This window comes from Notamacropus eugenii, chromosome 3, assembly GCF_028372415.1.
Source record: "Notamacropus eugenii isolate mMacEug1 chromosome 3, mMacEug1.pri_v2, whole genome shotgun sequence".
NCBI classification, from domain to species: domain Eukaryota; kingdom Metazoa; phylum Chordata; class Mammalia; order Diprotodontia; family Macropodidae; genus Notamacropus; species Notamacropus eugenii.
The window spans coordinates 210,533,933-210,556,262 of NC_092874.1; the positions used below are offsets into that span (position 1 = coordinate 210,533,933).

At 47.5% G+C, this 22,330-nt stretch overlaps 1 protein-coding gene and 1 long non-coding RNA gene across 2 annotated transcripts; one reads left to right on the forward strand and one right to left on the reverse strand.

The window, feature by feature from the left end:
• Positions 1-2,093: 2,093 nt before the first annotated feature.
• On the reverse strand, positions 2,094-16,008 carry LOC140533898 (GTP-binding protein 1-like). The gene is made up of 2 exons (XM_072654243.1): positions 12,131-16,008; positions 2,094-4,586 (listed from the first exon to the last, which is right to left on the reverse strand). Exon 1 carries the CDS (start codon positions 15,493-15,495, stop codon positions 15,121-15,123), a length of 375 nt encoding a protein of 124 aa, XP_072510344.1. The 5' UTR covers positions 15,496-16,008; the 3' UTR covers positions 2,094-4,586; positions 12,131-15,120.
• On the forward strand, positions 2,666-7,546 carry LOC140533899 (uncharacterized). Its single transcript, XR_011977095.1, has 2 exons — positions 2,666-2,802; positions 4,030-7,546. It is a non-coding gene; the product is annotated as an uncharacterized lncRNA (long non-coding RNA).
• Positions 16,009-22,330: the final 6,322 nt, after the last annotated feature.

Below are 22,330 nucleotides of genomic sequence, written 5' to 3' on the forward strand. Positions count from 1 at the left end.
AGAGCAAAGCAGAATTGAGACAGCACAAAGTAAATGGAGGATGCACAAATTTGGGATACCCACCCCAAATATTCACATGGACTATCTGTGCCCAATCTGTGGTAGAGCATTCAAAGCTTGTATTGGTCTGATCAGTCGCACAGAATTTTACTTTATCATGGTGATGTCATTTTGGTCCTCTTTGAAGATGAAGGACAACAACCAATCAGTGTCCATATTCTCTTCTAGTATTATACTCAGTTTTGCTTCATAGTTTATTCTTATTCTTGGCTCTAATCCTACATCTTTTGCACTCCAGAATATTATATTCTAAGCCCTGAATTTTTTTAATGTGGAAGCTGCTAAATCTCATGTGTCCTGACAGTATGTGGATTATTTCTCTCTGTCTGCTTGCAGGATTTTCTCCTTGACCTGGGAGCTCTGGATTTGGTAGAGTTCCTGGGAGTTTTCATTTTGGGGCTTCTTTCAGGAAATGATTTATGGATTCTTTCAAGTTCTACTTTGCCCTGTGGTTCTAAGACATCTGGGCATTTTTCTTTTATAATAACTTAAAATATTATGTAAGCCTCCCCCACTCATTTTTTTGTTCCTGACCTTTCAATAGTCCAATGTCTCTCAAATTGTCTCTCCTCAATTCATTTCTCAGTCATTGTTTTTTTCTATTCTTCTTTCATTCTTTTGAATTGATTTTATTTTTATCTTGTCATCTCTCAAGACTTATTACCTTCTATTTGCTCATTTTTAATATTTAAGGAGTTTTCAGTATTTTTGTGCCTCTTTGACCAAACTATTTTTTCCATATCTTTCTTGCACTGCTCTTTTTTTTCAATTTCTTCTCTTCCACTCTTACTTGATTTTTAAAATCATTTTCCTGTTCATTTTTATCTCTTTCTAGGAATTCTTGTTCAGCTCATGTCCAATCTGCACTTTTTCTTTGAGGATTTGCAGATAGGTGTTTTCAAGTCATTGTCTTCCTCTTTTTATCTGTCTTGAGCCTCCCTGTTGACATAGTATTTCTTTATGGTTAAGTTCATTTTTTGGTTTACTCATTCTTCCAATGTGTTTCTTGATGATGAACTTTATTTTGGTGTTGGGCCTGCTCACCTTTGGGCTTTCTCAATTCAGTCTGCAAGGTTTCAGTGCTTCCAAAGTGGTGAGATATGTTCATTGCTTTTCTTGTCTGAGGTGTATAAGTTCCTGACCCAGGTTTTGGTCTTCTGGTGCATGGCTGGTTGAGTTTCTGAAGAATGTTATTATTGGAATCAGTCGCTGTTAGCCCACTTTAAGGTTCTACAGGTTAAGACAGACTGAATTTCCTTGGTTTTGGGTATCCTGTCTCAAGTATCCCACTGCAGGCTTACACACAGGATTAAAGGTTACAACTGAGCCCACAGCTTTGTTTGCAGAAGAACCTCTTCTTTGGCTATTGCTCAGCTAGGGTCTGGCTCACTGACTTACTTAAGAGTGCTGCTCTCTACCCTACCTCTGTGCCAGCTGGCCCCACTCCTGCTCCCAGCACTAGTACATGGTCCCTTGGGATCTGCTTCCCCTCAGCAGTTCAGTCACAGCACTTTTACCATCCTTGGGGACAGTAATGCTCCCCACCGTCCTGGCAGTCATTCTGCTGGGCTCCTGGCCAGCCACCACCCCAATCTCCACAGCTCTGTCTTGCTTCTTACACTTCCCTGGGCGCCAAAAATGTCTCATGGGGACTTTTTCTTGACTTTGCTGATCAGAATATGGCCAGGCAAGTTTTCTAGATGCTTAGAGAGGAGGTAGGCTGGGCATGCTTTCTGCCCTGAGCTCTCATAGCTTCTTTCCCATCTCTACCTTGGTAAACCTGGTCATCCCAGTTGAGGTCCTCATCACTCTCTTTTTTGGTCACTGCAGCAGACTCCTGAGTGACCTCCTTTCTTCCAGTCTGTTCTTTAGTCTGCTCCCCAAGGAACTTTCCTTCAACACAGAGCAGACCTGGTGACTTCCCACCTGAGCCAACAGCAGCGGTTCCCCTTTGCCTCCAGAGCAAAATAGCACGTTGGTGACCTTGCCGATATGGATGCCCCCATGCTGAGAATTCATTCCAATCAACTTGTCAATTCACAGGGATTTATTAAGGATTTCTATGTGACAGGTCCTGTCCCAGAGGATACGGCAACAAAGAATGAAACAATTCCTATTCACAGGGAACTTATGTTCTCATGGGGGAGACCAAAAATGCAGGCAAAATTTTAACAGCATAAATATAAAAAGAAGAAATACACAAACAGCAGTTAAATACCAGGAGGTTTGGAACATTCCTGTCTCCTCTGCTTGGATGAAAGTTCCTAGTATTCAGGAAAGGTTTCCTTCCTGGTCCTTGTGTTCCCAGCACCCAGCCCCGTGCCTGGCATATAGTAGGTGCTTAACAAAGTCTTGGTATTCTTTGTTCCTGCTCCTAAGAGACTTTGCATCTCTGTGTTTTCCTCCTTGTTCCCAAGGCTGAACAGCGTGTGCTGTCAAATGTTCATGCTCTGGAAGGGCAGCTGGAAACTCTTTCTTCTAAATACTCTGCCCTCTGGCAGAAGGAGGCAACCAGGTTAGAGGGTCTGGAGCTATGGCAAGGGGCCAGTGTGAGTGAAGATGGGAAAGGCCTGAGCCACAAGGACACTTTGATTCTCCTCAGGGGCCTGGTGAGCTGATGGGAAGCCATCTTGAAGGAGGACTTCCACAGAGATACCACTGCCCACATCCAGATGAGGTGAAAGCTCTTCTGAGAAGACCAGGTCACCAAGCCCAGTCAGTGGTGGGCACAGAAGTATTGAGGTAAGGCAGGACTCTGGACATGCCAGAGCCTGCCAAGTTCTCTGAGTCTTGTTGAAAGCCTGTCTCCTTTTCTGTGCTACCTAGTAAGCCCTCACTACAATCAGGGCATAAGCAGATTTGGAAAACATGATGAAGCAGATTACTCAGGAATCCCAAGTAATCTGAAAATTGAGATGCTTCTGGAGGAAGAGACAATGGGGTTGGATATATTGGGGGCAGGTGGCTTTTGGCTGTATCAGCATCCTTGAAAGGTTGATGCTGCTCTCAGCAGGACTGACACTTTTCAACTGCACTATGGCCACATTCCTTACTTAACTGGAAGCATCTTAGATTGACAAAGACTCCAGTCTCACTGAGAGTTTATCACTTGCTAACAGAGCTTCCTAAGGACCCTGGACCCCCTTATCTGAATGATGCACAGGGAACTTACTGACCTAAAACAAAGGTAGACCTCCTCCTGTAGCTCCTTTCTCAAACCCCTCCCATGTGCTGAGCATATCCATGCATGAAGACTAGGGAGAGATAAGACTGTCAATGAGAAGAATATGACTTAAGAGGTGAATTTGAAACTGAGAAGTGACCTCACCATTCTAGGGAAAGTGGTTCATGCCTAATCCCAAGTGAGCTTGAGTCTTTCTCAGATGCCTTCTCTTGGTGGGATAGTAGGAGAGGAGACCAGTCACTGAAACATTCAGTCAGGAACCAAGTTCAAGGTTTCTGGAGCCCAGCAGTTTGCAGACTCAGATCTTCTTAGCAGACTGTGGGCTCATTCAAAGGAGACCACGAATCCTTAGTGTTTGACTTTGGTGTTTTCATCAGTCTCATTATATCATCATCTTCCTTATGGGAGCTGGAAAGCTCAGTGCTCCAGCTCAAGTCTGAATGGCAGAGGTACAGCCCCAAACTAACTAGCAAACAGAAGAGGGGGGCTAGAAAGCTATGTCAGAGAATCCACAACTGACATTCTCTGGGGGGTCAATGGAACCAGAATACTTTGTTACTATGTCCATAGGATTGATCACAGCAGGTAAGGACCTCAAAGAGAAGATGAGGGTCCTAAGGTCCAGGAGGAAAGTGATCTGCACAGGGTCACACACAGAGTACATGTCAGTGAAGGCTTGCACCCAGGTCTCTGGTTCTGTTCTTTCTGTTGGGTGGTGGTTCTGCTTGACTCCATCATCTGCAACTAGCTAGTGTTTGACTTTGACTTCTTTTTTCACTGGCTAGGTTGGTCCAAGAACCTGTTTGGGAAAATACGTTAAAGGAGATGGGCCTGAGACATGAGATGACAACCTTGAGCCAGAGACAGGCTGCAGTGGCATAGGAAGTAAACCTTTCTCCAGAGAAGATGGCAGTCTTGCATAGTGACATGAGTCCACCAGTCCACCAATTAGGCCACATGTGCCCCTCAATCCAAACTGAACTGCCCAAGTATCTGCCCAGGGAGGTCCAACCCTCTAAGGTGTCCACTGTTTGCTTCCCCAACAGATATTGGGCCTATTGGGTGGACTTTGTGACATGGAGTGGATAAGAACAGCCCTCCAGAGCATTCAGTGAGATGCTGTTTGCAGACCTGAAAGCAGTGGAGAAATGCCAGTCACTTGGTTCACAATCATCACTTCCCTGTCACCAGGCAGGCACATGCAGGTCTTGAGCTCTCTGAGTCTCTCTAGACTCCCTGGGCCCTATGCAGGTCCTTTACCTTCCTCACCTCTGGTAGTTTTCAGATCTCCTCTGGTGGCTTCTAATTGGAGTCTCAGTTTCTGGCCTGGATCACTCAGTTCCTTGTTGAAGACAAAGGCACAAAGGTTAGGCTCCTTCAGGTGGAAGAGGTACAGACCCAGCTTGGGGACCTGGAGTACAGAATCCTTACTCAGGTGGCAAAAGAGCAGATCAAGTCTGCCAGCGAAGCTGCTGCTGGCCTGAGGCTGATCTTTCACAAGGAAGGAGTGACCAGAGTGATGGAGGAGGTGAGGCCTACCCTGTTCCATGTCTGCCTAGTGGGGATCACGGGTTTGGCGTGAGAGAAGCCTTTCAGGAGGGAAAGGGAATCCCTGACCAAGCAGGAAGCTCATGTGCCTCTCTGTGAAAGGACTGGGTTGGTCCTGCAGGCAGCCAGGCTCATGAATGCATCCAGTCCTGTCTTTTAGGACTTACACCAAATTGTGAATGAAGACCTGAAGCAATATAGTGAAGACTGCATCTGGCTGCTGGATTATGCCCTGGAAGCCTCAGGTGGGCAGCCTGTAGAAAGCCAGAGGGCTTGGGACATGACACATGCCTTTTATGGGAAAGCAAGAATTGAAAAATCAGGATGCCCCTTATGGGACAAGGTGATTAGGAGGGCTGATGTCTTGGCAATGCTCCCTCGCCTTGAGGGCTGCCCTAGGCCTTCTCTGCATCCTGCCAGCCCTCAACTGACACCCCCACCTTCTCTCCCTGTTGCACTTTCAGGGCCTTGCATCCTCAGTACTTGCAGCTCAGAGACCTATACACCAGGAAGGCCCTTCTCAGTCTGCTTGGCATCCCCTTGTGGTACTATTCCCAGTCTCTAAGAGCCATTTTCCAGGTAGGACTGAACAAATGGCCCCAGCTTGACTCGCTGCCTGTCATATCCTGCCCTCTTGGGGCTGGGATCTCAAGAGGGAGTGGTGCCACAACGGGGGTCTGTTTCATTGGGTGCCTACCTTTCACTTGACTTGTCTTCTGCCCACAGCTAGACATCTACCCCAGCAACTCCTAGGCATTGCCAGGCCCCCAGGGCTTTGCTGTAGTTCAATTATCTGCCAGCATCCACTTCACTGCCCTCACCTTAGAGCACATGCCCAGAGCCCTGTCCCCCAGCAGCAACATCCTTAGCACCCCCAAGAACTTTGTCATCTTGGTATCTGAGCCTGGCAGCTCTCCTATCTAGTATGGCTGAAAGGCATTTCTTAACAGCAGCATTGTGAAGTAAGGAATGGAAGGATGTCTCCATTTTACAGCTGGGATGTTGAGGCCAGTCTCCGGACTCTACAATCAGCCCTTATGCTCCCCCTTCCGGAGAAGACAGAGTCAAAGGAGAAGGGAAAAGATGCATGGGAGAGGGACATTTCAGGACCTAAATCCTGATACAGATGAAGAAATGAGGTACCCACAGTTAAGTTGGGTTCCCAAACCATTCAGTAGCTTAAGGGAAGAGGCAGAGAAGGAGGCCAAGGGCTTGGAGGACAAAAGATCTCTCTACTGAATTAGTGAGAGAGATTCTAGAAGGTGAGGGGATCAAGGAAGGAAACATCATAGTGGCTTTTGTTTTCTCCAATTTTCTCTCCCCCAAGAATCCCCCTGAGGCCTCCTTCTCCTCCTCTCCCACTACTGCTTACCTCTCCTTTGCCTGCATTGATCAATTTGGATTCATGTCCTAACCACAGGACCTTTCCTCTAGTCTCCTCCTGTCCATCTATCCATCCATCCATCCATCCATCCATCCTTCCATCCCTTCCTTTTGCTTTTCCTTCTCTTCAGGGGTTAAATGAAGATTCAGAGTCAGAGAGGGTAGCCCTTGCACACTTTACCTATGATAATACTGGGAAGGCCATTCAGACCATCCACTATCAGGGAATTTCTGCCCCCAGGATCACCTGAGGTGGCATTTGCTGGGAGGTCCCTCATTATACCAGTTGGGGCTTAATTTAGAGAGAAATGAAGGGTTTCTGTTGTATGGGAAAGGAAGTATTAGATACAGTATTAATCTCGGATTAGATAATGCTGACAGGGAGAAGAGCTCAGAGTACAGCCAGGGGCCATTGGGATATGCCCCTCCCTTGTGCTCCTGGTATCAGGCTTCTCCTCTTGGTCATCAAGGGCCCAGGGTCCTACTTCTCCATTCAAGCCATGCCTTCGTCCACCTCCTCACCTGGAGCTCAATCATTATGGGCTCTCCTTTAGAACCATCAACTCATGTAGGTATGGATACAGTGGGCAGGAGATTGGCCCAGATCCTGGTGAGAAGAGTCCTTGTTTGGCCTGGTCTATGGTTGACATTGAGCCGGTGCTGACCTCTTTCCCTGGGGAGGACCTGCCCAGCCTCACAGACCTCCACAGGGAAATGGCATCAGAAGCTCATCAGTCTCCTACTCTGTGCATTGATTCTAGTTGCTTTCTGGCAGGATAGGTTGGGATGGAGCTTGTTGGAGTTAAGGCTGGCATGGAAGGGGAAGGGCGATCTCTTTGTCCCTATGGGTCAATTGTATTATGTATATAGCTACATATATATAATTATACATAGATCTATTTCATGATTCTTTGTTATCAGATAGAAAAGCTAAGGGCTTCATTTCTGACTGCCTCCCCTGGGACCCAGAATGATATTCACTCCAGTTTCAGTTTGGTGGTGTGGGGCAGGCTATCAAGCACTGATCCCCACAGTGAGATCACTGTCCTTTCTGCCTCTTAAGGTTAGGAGGGAAGGCAGTGTTTCATACCACAGGGCTAGACACAAGTCCTCAAAGGTACCCACTCAACTGCAGGCTTCAGGGGCCAGGAGCAGGGGGTGCAGGATTGACCCTAGCTGCCCCTCAGCCCAGTCTGCTCCCTCTACTTCTGTCCCCTTCCCAGGAAGCTGGCATTAAGCAGCCCCATGTAGGAACCTACAGATGGGGCCTTAGCTCTTCCCCATCATGGAGGTTACCATTTAATTCTTTAGTTTCATTTTTTAATCGACAGATTCTAATTTATGCCTATGGAAAATAAATTTTCTCTTGGATCTGTGGTGGTTCCTTGTCTACCTATCGCATGGAACTTTCTCTTGAGGCTAACTCAGAGTACTGGTGGAAAGCAGGCAAGATTCTAGTAGAAATCGAAAGCAGGCAAGATTCTAGTAGAAATCCTCTGTTGAAAGGGTAGCTCCCCTTCTGCTAAGTGAGGCCTGGGAGGGATTGCCCTGAGCAGTGAGAAGGAGCCAAGCCCTGGACTGGAAGAAGCAAAGCTGGGTGAGGGAGCCAGAGGAGGCTTTCTCACTTCTTCCTGCCCCTTTAAAGTACACACAAGGCCTCTCCTGGTCTAAATACTCCTTCACTGTCCCCAGATTTGTGTTTTGTACTTCCTTGTTGTGTCTAGATATCTATAAGTAAACACACACACATATCCAGACAGACACTTCAGTGAGTGCTTGCTCGATCTTTAAGGAGCAGGACAGCTCCCCAAGAAAAACAATAGTTTTGTGTCTGCCTTGGTCGCCCCTACAGCCAGCACAGAAGACATTTCTTAGGAGCATTTCCATTTACTTAAATTCAGGTGTAAAGAAAGAATATGCTCTACAGTCTTCTGACCAAGAGGTCACTCAGCATTCCCTTGACAGTCTCCAGTGAAGGGGAAACAAGACATAAGCTGCCAATCCGTCCCTTTCCACTTTAGCATAGTGCAAATTGTAGGCAAATTTGTCCTGACATCAGGCTGAAATTTTCCTCTTGGCATCTTCCACCCACTGCTCCTGGTTCATTCATATCAAGCAGAACAGGCTAATCCACCATCCACATAATTTTTCAAATAACAGCATTCTAGAGTGCCTACCGTGTGCCAGGCAGAGTGCTGAGCACTTTACAAATATCTCATTTAATCCTCACAACAACCCTGTGAGGTAGGTGCCATTACTAGCCCCATTTTGCAGGTGAGGAAACAGACACAGAGGTGAAGTGACTTACCCAGGATCATACAGCTAGTAAGTATTTGAGAGTGAATTTGAACTCAGTTTTTCCTGCTTCCAGGACCAGTGCTTTATCTCCTGGGTCACCTGAATACAGTTGCCATGGTCTTCCAACCTCTTCTATTCTCCAGGGCCTTCCACCATGTTCTTGGGGCCATTCATCATTCTGCTCACCCTTCTCTGAATGCACCTCAGCTTGTCCATTTCTTTCCAAAACTGTGATACTCAGGTCTGAACACCACCCTCTAGCTGGGGTGTGATCAGGACAGAGTTGTACAGATCTATTACTGACCCCCTTTCTAGATCATAGACTTCTTAATGCTCCTTAGGGAGGCACTGGCCAATCCAACCATCGAGTTTCACTGGTGATTTTACACAGACACTGCTATCCCCAAAAATCTCTGGATCCCTTAACAGGAGCCATGGTTGCTAACCCTTCCCCACTCGTTGATTTTTCTTTTCTAACTCATGTTGAAGACTCTGCATTTACCTCCACAGGATATTTTCACCTGGGTAAAGTCAGCCCTTCATTCTAGCAAACTGAAAGCTCTTTCATCCTATGTCATATGACATCTCCACCTATCCCTCTCAGCTTTAGCATTGGCACATTTGGACAAGCACATCTTCTGCTGTTTCACTTAAGTCCTTGATAAAAATGCTAAAGAAGCAATGGGGAAAAGGAGAAATCCCTGGAGCAATCAGGACCATTGCCCTGAGACCTGTTAGTGAGCTGGCATTAGCTCATTAGCCAGCAACCAACAGGTAGGGCAATTTAACTGCTTAACAGTTTTCAAATTCACCTGTCATCTGTGACCCAATCGAAGACTTTACTAAAACCTGAATGCACTTTGCAGCATTTCACTGATCCAAGTGAAGACTAGCAGCTCATCAGACACTATTTTACAAGGGATCTGGGATCTTGGCAGAGTGGGTAGGAAATGTATCTTTTTAGCCCATGCATTTCTGCCCTCCTGTTATGAAAGCAAACTACTTCATTTACCTAAGGAGAGAAAGTGCTCAGAGTGTAATCAAGCAGTTGTCCCAATGAAGTAGAAAATGGCTTTCTGGATGGGTCATTCCTACCTGCTCAATGAACCAATGCAACTTATATAAAGCAGTGAACAGGAAAAGAGAGTTCAGGATTCTCTGTCCAGAGTCACTTGGCTATGTCTACGCTGAGGCAACCTCTCAGAAAGCATAAATGGGGCAAGAACATAAAATCAGGATAACCTAAGGGACATTTAGAGGAGGCTGGAGCTCATCTTGAGCCCAGGTGTAGCCAATCAATGGGAAAGGAGAGGGAGGCTAATAGACCTCTGCCGCCTTGCTTCTACTTTACAAGGGTTGTGGGGGGAAAGACAGTTTACAAAGGAAAGAAAGTTAATCTGCATCCCACAGTTATCTAAAGGTAATCTAGTAGGTCTATAGTAGGCCCCAGTGTAGAGATCCTATAGAACTCTGTGGGGCATGGGCTTTTAACAGGCATAACTGGGATGAAGATGCAGACAAGCAGACTGAGAAGGAGCAGTCAAACAGGCAGGAAGAGAACCAGGTGTGGGTAAAATACTGAAAAGCTGGAGAGAAAAGAATGTGAAGGAGAAGAAGAACCTGGGTTCAGTCCTGGGCCCCCTTCTCTTCTCCCTCCTTTTGGGATCTCATCAGCTCCCATGGATTTAACGACCATCTCTGTGCTCAGGATTCTCAAATCTACCTATTCTGCCTAAAACCCTTTGCTAACCTCCAGTCTTTCATCTCTTCCTGCTTTGTTGATATCACAAATTGGATGAATAGTAGACATTGTCAACTCAACATGTCCAAAACAGAACTCATTATGTTTCCCCTAAAATTCCCCCTCTTACCTTCCCAATTACTGTAAAGGGCACTACCATCTTCCAGACTCCTGACCTTGGCACCATCCTGGACTCCTAACATCTATCACCCTGCCTAATCCAAGCCATTGCCAAGGTTTGTCCAATTTACCTCTGCAACATCTATTGCAGATTTCACTGCTATAGCACCTCTCATCAATTTCAACTAATCAACATCTGGCAGATTTCACATCATCAATATCTCTTCCAGATTGCACCTTTGCAGCACCTCTCCTCAGTTTCACCTCTCCACAACATCTCTTGTGGATTTTACCATTGTAGCTCCTCTCATCAATTTCAACACTTCAATATCTCTGGCAGATTTCACCTTAGCAGGACCTCTCCTCAGGTTCACCTCTGCAGTATCTTTCAAAAACTGTGCTTTCTCTCTGATGCTGCCCCTACCCTGATCTTGGCCTCATCTCCTCATACCTGCACTATATTTTCTTCTTATGACTTGCCATTTATTTTATTTGTACAAAATAATGAATAATCATACCTTGGCTGGGGAAAAATGGCAATTTTGTGTTTAAGCAAGTCCTTTCACTCTGAAGCATCGCTTTTGAAAGCTTGGGACTAGCAGCTTTAGCCCCAACATCTTTGGGATTGGACTCAGCAGGCTTCCCAGTCTTAGAATCACTGGAATTTATGTCCTTAGAAGCAGACTTGTCAGCCTTTAAATCAGACTTGGTGGCCTTGGTATTAGATTTGGTAGCCTTAGGATCAGACTTATTGACTTTGGTGACAGACTTGGTGACCTTGGGGTCAATGGGCTCGGCATCCTTAGAATCAGGCTTCTTGATCCTGAGGCCTGGATGTTTGGTGGTAACCCTAGAGCCTGGAAACTTAGTGGCCATGTTGTGGCCAGCATACTGGGCACTGGTTTTGGGGATCTTGGGCATAAGGATCTGAGTCTTCGAGGCCTTGGTGATCAGGGCCTTGATGGTCTCTGCTCAGGTCTTTGGTATTGTTGGCCTGCATCTTTTTCAGCCCCTTCTTATGTTTCTTCACAAAGCATGTTTCTCAGAAACTTGGGATTGACCCCTTTCAGAGATGGGTATCACTCTGACCTAGGTTTCTTGATTGCCATTTCTGTGCCATTTTTGTGATTGGTTGTGGGTGGTATGGTTCTTAGATTTAGCCATGTAAGACAGCAGCCTTCACTTACAGGCACTCCTCCCACTAGAAAAGGTCAAACCCACAGAGAGAACAGCTTTCAACTGCACTATTTCAGTAGCCCCAAGCCACCTCAGCTCAACTCAAGAATAGCTGGACTCTCACTGACAATGCAGAAACCCTACAGTGCCTAGATCCAGAGAGGAGGACATTGTTAGCTCCTTTCCTCAGCATGCCTGTCATCTCTCTAGGGGATAGAAGCCATGAGAGTTAGTGTGAATGAGACAAGGTAGCCTGAATGGCAAGAGAGAGAACAGGGGAAGGCCCTCTCACCCAGGGGAAGCGAGGGGAGGAGAGACACAGCCCACCAGGCAGAGAGACAAAACAGGGAAAAGAGAAGCAGCAGGAATAAAGCTGGAGAGGCAGGCTGGGGCCTGGCCTTGGCACACCTTTCACACCAACAAACCTGCCTCTCTTTGCCTCCAGCCCACTGCCCCTGGCTCTATTCTACAGGATCTGGAGGACAAGTCACTCAATTGAAAAATATTTCCAGGCCAAGATCAAAACAAGAAAGAGGAATGAGAAGATCCTGGCTTGCTGAATGATGCCAATGTGGCTGGCCACTCCCTTGCCTCCAGCAGAGATGAGGCCTCCCAATTACCTTGCAGGATGTTGGCCAGACACATGTCAATCTTGGGGACCACAATGAAGATGGGAACATTGAGCACCAGTGCTAAGTTCAGGTCCTCCTGAGTCATCTCCAAAACCCCAGCTTTGTTGTCCACCTGCCCTAGACAAAGAAAGTAACCATGAGTCAGAGGGAGGCCAGGACATAGCCCCCTTCTTAGGGGTAGCCTTCAGCAGTGGAGCCACAAGTACCAGGGTAAGTCCAGAATGGGGAAAAGAAGCAGGTGTTCAGATACTGGTAGCACCCAGCACAACTCGGATGCCAGGAGAGCATGAGGGGAAGCCACATCATCGGTGTGGAGAACTCTCTCCACCAGACGGGCAAGTCAAATAGACAGTGGTCACAGGAAGATGCTTGGCCAGGGCCACCCAGCCCATGTGGATCAGAGGCAGGGACTCTCTCTATCAAACCAAGAGGCCAGCGTGCCAACAACTTACAAATAAGTGCAATGACATAAACTAAGATTAGAAAGGACTCAACAGAGATGAATTCTGGTTAATCCAGGGTACAGAAGCCCCTGCCCCTCCTGGCAGGCTTCTCAACAGCCCAGGAAGCTCAGGAGTACAGGTATGATGGTTCCCATTCTGCACATGAGGAAATAGAGGACCACAGAGGGAAAGGCCTCTAACTACTCAGTGGCTGAGCCCAGACTCCAGCACATGACTGACAGGAGAGAAGTTGGGCAGAACTCAGGAGGACACCTGGGGGCCACCTGCTGCCCCAAGTCCCTCCATTCAGCATGCCTCAGAAGACCTATGACCTCAGTCAAAAAGGTGGAGACCCAGAGGGGAAAAGCAAAGTGAAATATTGCAGCTCCTACATGTCCCTGGTGTCAACCATAGGCACCAAGAGCCACGAAGGACATCTGAAGGACACAGGGCTGAAACAGGAGAAGCTACAAAGAAACTGGTAGACTGCTGGGGGCAAGCATCAGAGCAAGGCCTCTGGCTCACTGGTGATCTTCCCTGACAGACTCATAGGGAGACACAGACGAGAGGCCTGGATGGGCTGGCTGGGGAAAGGTGGGAGGGCCAACCCTGAGGAGATCCCACTTCCCCCAATTCTCCCTGAGGTGACCCCACCTGTCACCCACATGATGAAAAGCAGAGCCTTGGGGCTCAGGGAATTGACCATTTCTGGAATAATCTTGCCTGCATCCAAAGTTCTATCTTGCTCTCTGACTAAAATTCAGATCACACTGAATGGTCAGTGTGGTGAGGAATGAGGGATCAGTGGGAAAGGATTCTGCTTTTAATACCAGGTTGAAAGCAGCTTCAAAACCTTCATTCCAGTGGAGCTCATTCTCTAGGGATGTTCTCCTACCCTGCTCAAAGCTTCTACTTAGTCCAGAGGGGACCCTGGGCTTAGGCAAGCTTGGGCAGGATCTACCTGGGAAAAGCTTCATGGGCCAACCTGATAGTCTTCCAGCTGAAGACCAGCCCAGTCATGTGTGGAGGGGTCATTATGAGGCCTGGGGTCCCTGCCCAGAAGGAGGACTGCAACCTCACAGGAGGAGGGAAAGAATACAGACCCCCAAAAGACTGAACATCACAGAACCCTAGAACTGAAGCACAGCTCAGGGAGGGGGGTCTTGAATCAAAGGTCAATGCCAGTCTTGCTCACACCCATTAGCTGAGATGTCATCAGAGAAGGTAGCTTTCAGGCCTACCTCAGTTACTTACTAATCACAGGGTCAAGGTCAATCATTCCTCAGTTTCTCATCACTAGAGGACCTCCAAGGCTCTGACACTCTGTGTTCCAGGGTCACCAACAAGACCAACTCCAATTTCTCATGATCTTACCTTTCCCTTAGAACACGGGTTCTCTACTTGAGGTCCATGTTAAAAAAAATATTTTGATAACAGTACCTCAGTAGCCTTCATACCCTCTGTCATCACACACATGAGCTGGAGAACAGGTCACAGGCTTCAGGAGGCTACAGAAGGTTACAGAAGGCTTCAGCCCAAGGGCTGAAGACAAGCAGGCCACAATCACAGGCTAGTGTCAGGACCCGGTGGGTCCACTCTTGCTGAGAATCTGTGTTGGTGAGATGTGTGAGCCTGTGCTTGCCATGAGCAGGTAGGGAGGGGTCTGCTCACAAGGACAGTAGCAGGATGAGGGCTTACTAGGGGAAGGGCCTGCCCACGCAAAGTCTGCCTTCCAAAGAGAACAGGGCATGAAAGTTATTTACAAGGCAGATAACCAAAAGAATTCTCAACTTCTATCAGTAAGGAAACTTCAGACTGACCATAAAAATTAGCTCAGAGGATACAAAGGCCCAGACTTCTCTTGCTTTTCATTTCGTTTGTATGTCAATCTGTGTAAGGGAAGGAGCTTTCCCTTGCCTGGAGACCTGCCCCTGCCAGCAGTATCCTCTGTCCCTCCTGGACACACCTGTCCCTTCCCACATCCTGGCTGCAGGTGGGGGAGAGAGAATGCTTCAGCTTCTCTTCCTTTGAAGATGATCCTGTGTTGCTGGCTCCTCAGCTAAGTGTCCAGGTAGCCCCTGAAGCAGATTAACTTTCTGTCTAGAGATTGCACAGGGTGACCTCAGACCCGATTCCTGTGCTCACTAGCCACTGGACTCTGAGAAAATCCCTGAACTTGCCTATGCTTTGGCTTCTTCAGCCATAGAATGGGCACAGCACTAAGATTTGCCTGCAATGACCCAGCCAGGGGCCATGGCGCCTGACATCCAGTCCCGCCCTGTTCACTCCTGGGCCGTCTGCAACCCTGAGATCCCTTACCCCACAAGCCCTGACAGGTGTCCTGTCTTCCACACAGCTGGGCATGCTCTTGACCTGCTTGCCGCCGGCCGGTGCCCTTCCCACTTACCACGAGCATGCAGCAGTAGGGCAGGTGGACCGTCATGCCCCAAACGGTCGTCCTTAGGTACTTCTCGTGGCCGGCCAGGACGAGGAAGGTGATGACCTTGGGGGACTTCTCACAGATTTGGGTCCACTCTAGCTGCCCTCGGAGGTGTCGGGCTTGTTCACCACGTTGCCATCGCTGTCGAAGCCCAGAATATCATTGCCCAGGCCGCTGCTGCGGCCGGACTCTATCTCCTGCTTGTGCCAGAAGAGCTTCTGCCGGGAGAAGCCGCGGCCGTTGTCCAGCTCCCCGCGCGTCAGCACGCTCAGCAGCGTGCTCTTCTCCGTCCACGTCACATTGCCCCCTACGGTGACCCTGCGTGAGGACGTGAAGGTGGGGGGACAGGTGTGAGCGGAATCAAATATACATCCGCCACCCCCACCCACTATGTCTGCATCCAGGCGGGCCTGCCCAGGCCTTCTGCCTTCAGCAAGGAGACGCTCTGGCTGGCTGCCCACCTGGGCCATAAGCCAGTTGACAAGCCAGGTCGCAAGCCTGGCGCGCACTAGGCAATCTCCCCGGGGCTACGGCTAGACGGGCTGCCATGGGCACCCACGGAGGCAGCTCCCACACGGTTGAGCTCGGGCTCTATGAGAGTAGATGGAAGCTGGGAGGAGCACAGTTCCCTCTTCGACCTTCTGTCCTCCCTGGGACCTGCCCTTCCCCAGTCCTGGTGTCTGGCTCACGGGCTGTCCTCGCAAGAGGACAAACAGAGTCTAGGAGCAAAACGCTCCTCCCAAAGTGACCCCTCTTCAGTGCAGCCTTTCCTACCATCCCTCATCTCCTGGCCCCACCCTAACCCAAAACCTGATGGGAAAACATGTGAAAAGGAAAGGAACTTGTCCTTGCTCAGGCTCGTCTATGGAGCTCTTGGCAACACGCAGGAGAAAGCGAGTGGGCCAAAGCAGAGACCAGCAAAATCTCTGGGCGTCATCCACAGCAGATCGAGGGAGGGCCCGACGTCTCTGTCCTCCTCAGACTGGCACCTATGTGGAGGAGACCACCAGCTCAGTCATTGCTATTTCACTCCCCATCCTCTTGAAGGTTAAGGTTTAGACTTAGGGTTAGAGTTACGATTAGGGTTAGCGTTAGCTTTAGAAGGATTTAGGGGTTAGGGTTAGGTCTCACAGTGGCATTGCCATCCTTTCTACCACTTACGATCAGCAAGGCACTGGTTCCCAAAGCCAGCAGGGTGCTCATTCATGTGTAGGTTTCAGGGCTACCAGCAGATAGTGGGGGGATGAGCCTAGCTGCCCCTCAGTCCAGTCTACTCCCTCTTCTTCTGTCCCCTTACCAGGAAGCTGGTATCTGAGCTGCCCCACATAGGAACCTACAGATGGGGCCTTAGCTCTTTGCCATCACAAAGGCTACTGTTTCATTCTTAATTTTATTTTTTAATTTGCAGAGTCTAATTTATGCCTATTCAAAAATAAATTGTTTCTTCTATCTCTGGTGCTTTCTTGTCTACTTGTCACCTGAAATTTGCTCTTGAGGCCAACTCAGAGTAGTGGGGAAAAGCAGGAGGGATTGTTGTAGAAACAATCTGTACAAAGGGTCGCTTCCCTTCTGCTGAGGGAGGCCTGGAATAGATTGCTCTGGGCACTGAGAGGAAGCCAAGCCCAGGCCTGGGCTGGGAGAAGCAAAGCTGGGTGTGGGAACCCAAGGAAACTTTCTCACTTCTGCTTGCCCCTTGGAAGTACCCACAAGGCCTCTCCTGGTCTTAATGCTACTTTACTGCCTCCAAATCTGTGTTTTATACTTCCTTGTGGTGTCTGTCTAGATAAGTAAACAAACACATATCCAGACAGACACTCCACTGGGTGCATGCTCCATCTTTCAGGAACAGGACAGCTCCCCTAGCAAAACAATAGCTTTGTGTGTGCCTTGGCCTTCCCTGCAGCCAGCACAGGGCCTGCCAACCAGCAGACACTTCATATGAGTATTTCCATTCAGTTAAACTCAGGTGTAAAGAATCTCCTCTGCAGCTTTCTCAACAAGGGGTCACCAGCATGCCCTCGACAGCCTCCAGAGAAGGTGAAACAAGACAGAAGCTCAAAACTGTCCTCTTTCACTTTGGGACAGCTCAAGTTGTTGACAAATTTGTGCTGACATCTGGCTGAAATCTGCTTCTTAGCATCTTCCACCCACTGCTCCTGGATTGTGCATCAAGGGTCAAGCAGAACAGGCTAATCCCTTTTCCAAAGAACTTTTCACATAATAACATTATAGAGTGTCTCCCGTGTGCCAGACACTGTGCTGAGCACTTTACAAATATCTCATTTGATCCTCACAACAATCCCGTGAGGTAGGCACCATTATTAACCCCATTTTACAGATGAGGAAACATAGGCAGTTGGCAGAAGTGGCATGTGAAGTTTCAAGGGAGGATGGAGGGGGATGGTGGCCTCCTGGCCTGATGCTCCCCAGGGGCTGTAGGGGACATTAGATTCTGGACAAAGTCATCTCTCATTTGCACAGAGGTGGAGGAGCAGGATGGAATGAAGAGGGGGTGGGGCAGGATATGGGGGGCAGGCATCCCAGATTGTAGCCCTATCATGGCCCTGCCACTGACCATGTGATAATAGTACATGAGGCAATACCTTTCTAAGTTTTGTTTTTCTCCTCTCAAACGAAATCAGTGGGCTCATTTGGATCATCATCACCTTATTGGGGGGATAGCAGTATGACTGACACTGGGATCTCCAACGTCCCTGTCAATTCTAATATTCTGGGGTTGTAGGTCAGTCTAGGAGGCAGTAACAGAGAGGGACACCTGCCTTTTCTGGGCCTTCATATCAGCTGGAGAACAATATTTTGTGCTATTCAAAGCATAGGGGTGGTTTTAAGGGGGATGCAGGCAGGGAAGGGATTAGATTATGATGACAGAGGCTAGGGTTGGCCTTTCCCTTATAATGTAGAATTCAGAACAGTCAAGAGCTTAGATTCTCTGTCTTTATGAAACTGAAATTCTGAACTTAAGACTACCTGGTAGACTGATGACTTTGCTTGGCAATTTGGGGGGTGCCAATGCAACCTTCTTAGGCCCCCCAATGATGTGGTGAGATTTGTATCCACAGCAGCCTCACTACTAGCTGTACTGCTTTGTTTGAGGTCCAGGGGAAAGACTCCACTACAGCATGGGGGACGGAGGGCAAGAGCTGATGCTGATACCACAGTGGGTGGGCATTCAAAGACTCCAGTGGGGCAGACTTTATCACCATGTGGGGATGGAATCTAGAAAGGGGCATCAGGTCAGCTATCTGCCTTGGCCACTGCCAATTTGCCTTTTCCTGTCCTTGCCAAGTGGGCAGCCCATCTTCAGAGAAGCCAGCAGGTTGACCAAATGGGATTCCTTGGCTAAGAAGACATGGCTTCCTCCTTTGTAGGACAGGTCTATTAGGAACTCTCCCTGCTAGTCAAACCAGACCTTCTCATTTTCACAACTGGCAGAGACATCCATTGGGGTCTGTATCCCATGACCCAAGCAAGTGTCTTTTAAATAAAATGAGTTATACTCAATATAGAGGTTCTGGCAAAGGTCACAGGCCCTTCAAAATTGAATTTGAGTGTATTAGAGATGACCTTACATGGACAGACTGGGGAACCAGGCTGAGATTCCCTACAATCTGGTCTTGTCTGTAATCTGAGTTGGGGGTGGTCTAATTCATTTTCTTTAAACCACTTTCTCCTAAGGCTGGGACAGTCCCTGTCATTAAAACTTATCTTGTGCAATCCTTGGCAACTCAAAAATCCCAGAGGTGGCATTGAGCTTGCAGCTGTAAGCAAGGGAACTGGAAAGTCCAGGGTGTGCCTTGGAGGCTCTTCTTGGTTCTGAGGGAGCCCCTCATTCATCCATTTACTCATCTGCAAAATGAGTGGGATAATCCAACTATCCATCTAGGGCTGTTTACTCAAGAAACAGAGGCCTAAGGGTCTGTGTTAGTATCACCTGATTAGCATGAACTCTTTTTGCCCTCCAGAATGGATTGCAGAACCAGAAGCTATTGGGGATGGGGGGGAACCAAAGACATGGAAGAGACATAATCCTTTACCTCAAAGTTACAAACTCTTGACAGCAGGAAATTGTGTCTTTGTGAAGTAAGCTGAGAACCATCCTAAGCTGAGTGTCAAAATCCCAGATTCAATAAAGATGCGCCAAGAGGCAGATCCAGAATGGAGGCAGGATAGAGAATGAAGCTGGCACTTCACCCCTCCTGCAGAATCCTTTGGAGATTGACCTTGTGGTCAGGCTGAGCTGAGGCTGAGCTCAGGCATGAAGCTGCTGGACTTGGCCCTGGTGGACAGCCACCCTCAGTGTCTTGGAGACATGTCAGAAACTCTAGGAGAGTGCCTCTCAGTAGCAGCCCAGCTTCCCTATTGGAAGAATCAGTCTAAGCTGTTGCCTCCCTCTCCTTCAAGGTCCCCCTTGAATCAGCATCTTCTCAGGGGATCCCAGAAAATCCCATCTAGTCAGTCAGCCCAACTTCTCATTTCTTTTTCCTTCTTTCAGGAATTTCTAGAGGGAAAGACTTTAATGATGTCTTGACACAGTCAATTCCTGAGCTGGCATTACCAGGTTAATGATGATGGAGGCAACAGCAGAAACAGCAGGGAAGGAGTTTCCTGGTAGCTAGAGAGTGCACTGCCTTCAAGGACAGTCCCATCAGCTAAGCCAAGCCTTTGGGGATAGAATCCACAACTCTCTTCCCAGTCCTCTGGGTTGCCACGCCATTCTTGCAGGTTCTCTATGGAGGATCATGTCCAGGTTTCCAGGCTGCCTCCAAGGCTGTGTCCAGGAGCCTCTAGAGCAGGGGTGGAGAACCTGCACCCTTGAGGGCCACATGTAGCCTTCTAGGTCCTCAAGTGTAGCCTTTGAACTGAGTCCAAGTTTTACAGAACAAACCATTTATAAAGGGGATTTGTTTTCTGCAAAGTCTAGATGCAGTCAAAGGGCTGCATTTGAGGACCTAGAGGGTCACATGTGGCCTCAAGGCTGCAGCTTCCCTACTCCTGCTCTGAACTCTTACAGCCACAGGCTAGACCAAGGGTGACCAGGCATTCTTAGCAGAGCTTCCTCCTTCCAAGTCCAATTTTACAAGCACTGTTTGGACTTAACAAAAAGAAGCCTGCCTAATTCACGAGCATATTAACACATTCCTGAGGGAGCCCTGGGAGGGAGACACCTTCCACCATCCCTGTCAAAGGGCATCCTGTCACCTTTCATAACAACATTCATGCATTTCACTAAGGCAAAGTTTTCTCCTTTCACTTGGCCACGAGGGCTGTCCATAAAACCCCAGAGCTCCCCATCTTGGCTGTCCCAGGGTGGGGGCACACCCTTTTGGCCTTCCTTGACCACTCACAGGAGACTCCAGTGGGGAAGAGCAGGCACTAACATCTCCTCCTTCATCCCGATGAAATTCAGGAGCTTTTTGACTCTGAAGAAGTTGCTCCTGCTTCTCTTGATGCTTTTCATGCCATTGAACAAAAAGAGGCAAGCAAAAGACTTTTTAGTGGAGGGAAAAAGAGGGGAGGTGAGAGAAAAACATCACATTCGACTAAAGGAAGGAATAAAATGCACACTCATTTTGGTATGAAAACCTATCTTACAATACAGGAAAGTGGGGGAGAAGGGGATAAGCAGGGTCGGGGAGATGATGGAAGGGAGGGCAATGGGTGGAGGGAGCAATTTGAAGTCAACACTCTTGGGGAGGGACAGGATCAAAAGAAAGAATGGGAGCAATGGGGGGCAGGATACGATGGAGGGAAATATAGTTGGTCTTACATAATACGACTATTATGGAAGTCATTTGCAAAACTACACAGATATGGCCTATATTGAATTGCTTGCCTTCCCAAAGGGAATGGGTGGGGAGAGAGGAATGAAGAGAAGTTGGAACTCAAAGTTTTAGGAACAACTGTTGAGTATTGTTCTTGCAACTAGGAAATAAGAAATACAGGTAATGGGGTATAGAAAGTTATCTGGCCCTACAGGACAAAAGAGAAGATGGGGACAAGGGAAGGGAGGGATGTTAGAAGAGAGGGCAGATTGTTGATAGGGGCAATTAGAATGTTTGGCATTTTGGGGCGGGGGAGGGGAGAAATGGGGAGAAAATTTGGAACCCAAAATTTTGTGGAAATTAATGTTGAAAACTTAAATAAATTTAAAAAAAATAAGCATCAAACTCTTCTCCACTTATTTTACATTTTTTCCCTGTATGTACATATCATCTATGTAGTGGGTAAACTGTACACCAGGTAACTCTAATTCATCCAAATGTTTAGTCACAATCCAATGACAAAGAGTTGGCAATGCAGATATCCTTGTGGCAAGTGTGTAAACGTGTATTGTTGGTCCTGGCAGGTGAAAGCAAATTGATCCCATTATGTAGCATTTATTAGGATAGTAAAGAAAGCATTGGTTAAATCAATAACTGCATAACAAGTCTCATCATATTTCTGGCTCCTTTCTATTAAGGTAACGATATCTGGAATAGCAGCATGCAAGGGAGGAGTCACCTTATTCAATTGTCATAATCCATTGTCATTCTCCATGTCCCATCTGACTTTTGTATGGCCAGACAAGATTATTCCATCACGTGGTTTTAGGGGCTAACACTTCTGCCTCAACATATTACTTCATAGTAATTTCTTCTTGCCCATCTGGCACATGATACCACTCTGAAGTAATTATTTTGGAAGGTTCAGGTAAAGTGATTGGGTTCATTTTTATTTTATCCACTAAAATTATATTAATTCCTATCTTCCTTACTACAAATTGGTATCTCTCCTCAAGTAATTTAAAGTCATCCCTCCCACTATATCTATTCCAATGATGTATTCAGGAATGGGTACAATTGCCACAGTGTATTCTTTTTCACATAATTGACCAGTTTTCATCATTAGTTTGACTTGTCTGGCTGATATTTCAGCCCCTCCCAATCCTGTGATGGTGATAGGAGTTCCATGTTTAAATTTATCAGGGTTTCTATATATAAAGGTATCCTCTTCCCCAGTATCTATTAATGCCCTAGTTACAGTATTTGATCCATTTTTCTAATATATGGTCAAGTTGATATGGGGTCTATAATTCTGTCTATGTATTTCTTTAACCTGAAGTGAAGCTCAGTCAATTTTCTATTCTCTCTGAAGGTGTGACAAACTTGAGTACAAGGGTTCCGGAGATTCTGTAGTAGCAATTCTTACTTCTCTATTCTGTCTAGTATGAAGCAACTTTTCTCAGTACATTCTGTACAGTTCATTCCTTGGAATACCATCTATGCTTCCAAAATCTATCACTGT

Coding starts and splice junctions, on each gene's coding strand:
- LOC140533898 (XM_072654243.1), bottom strand. CDS start 15,495: ATGGCCCAGGTGGGCAGCCAGCCAGAGCGTCTCCTTGCTGAAGGCAGA.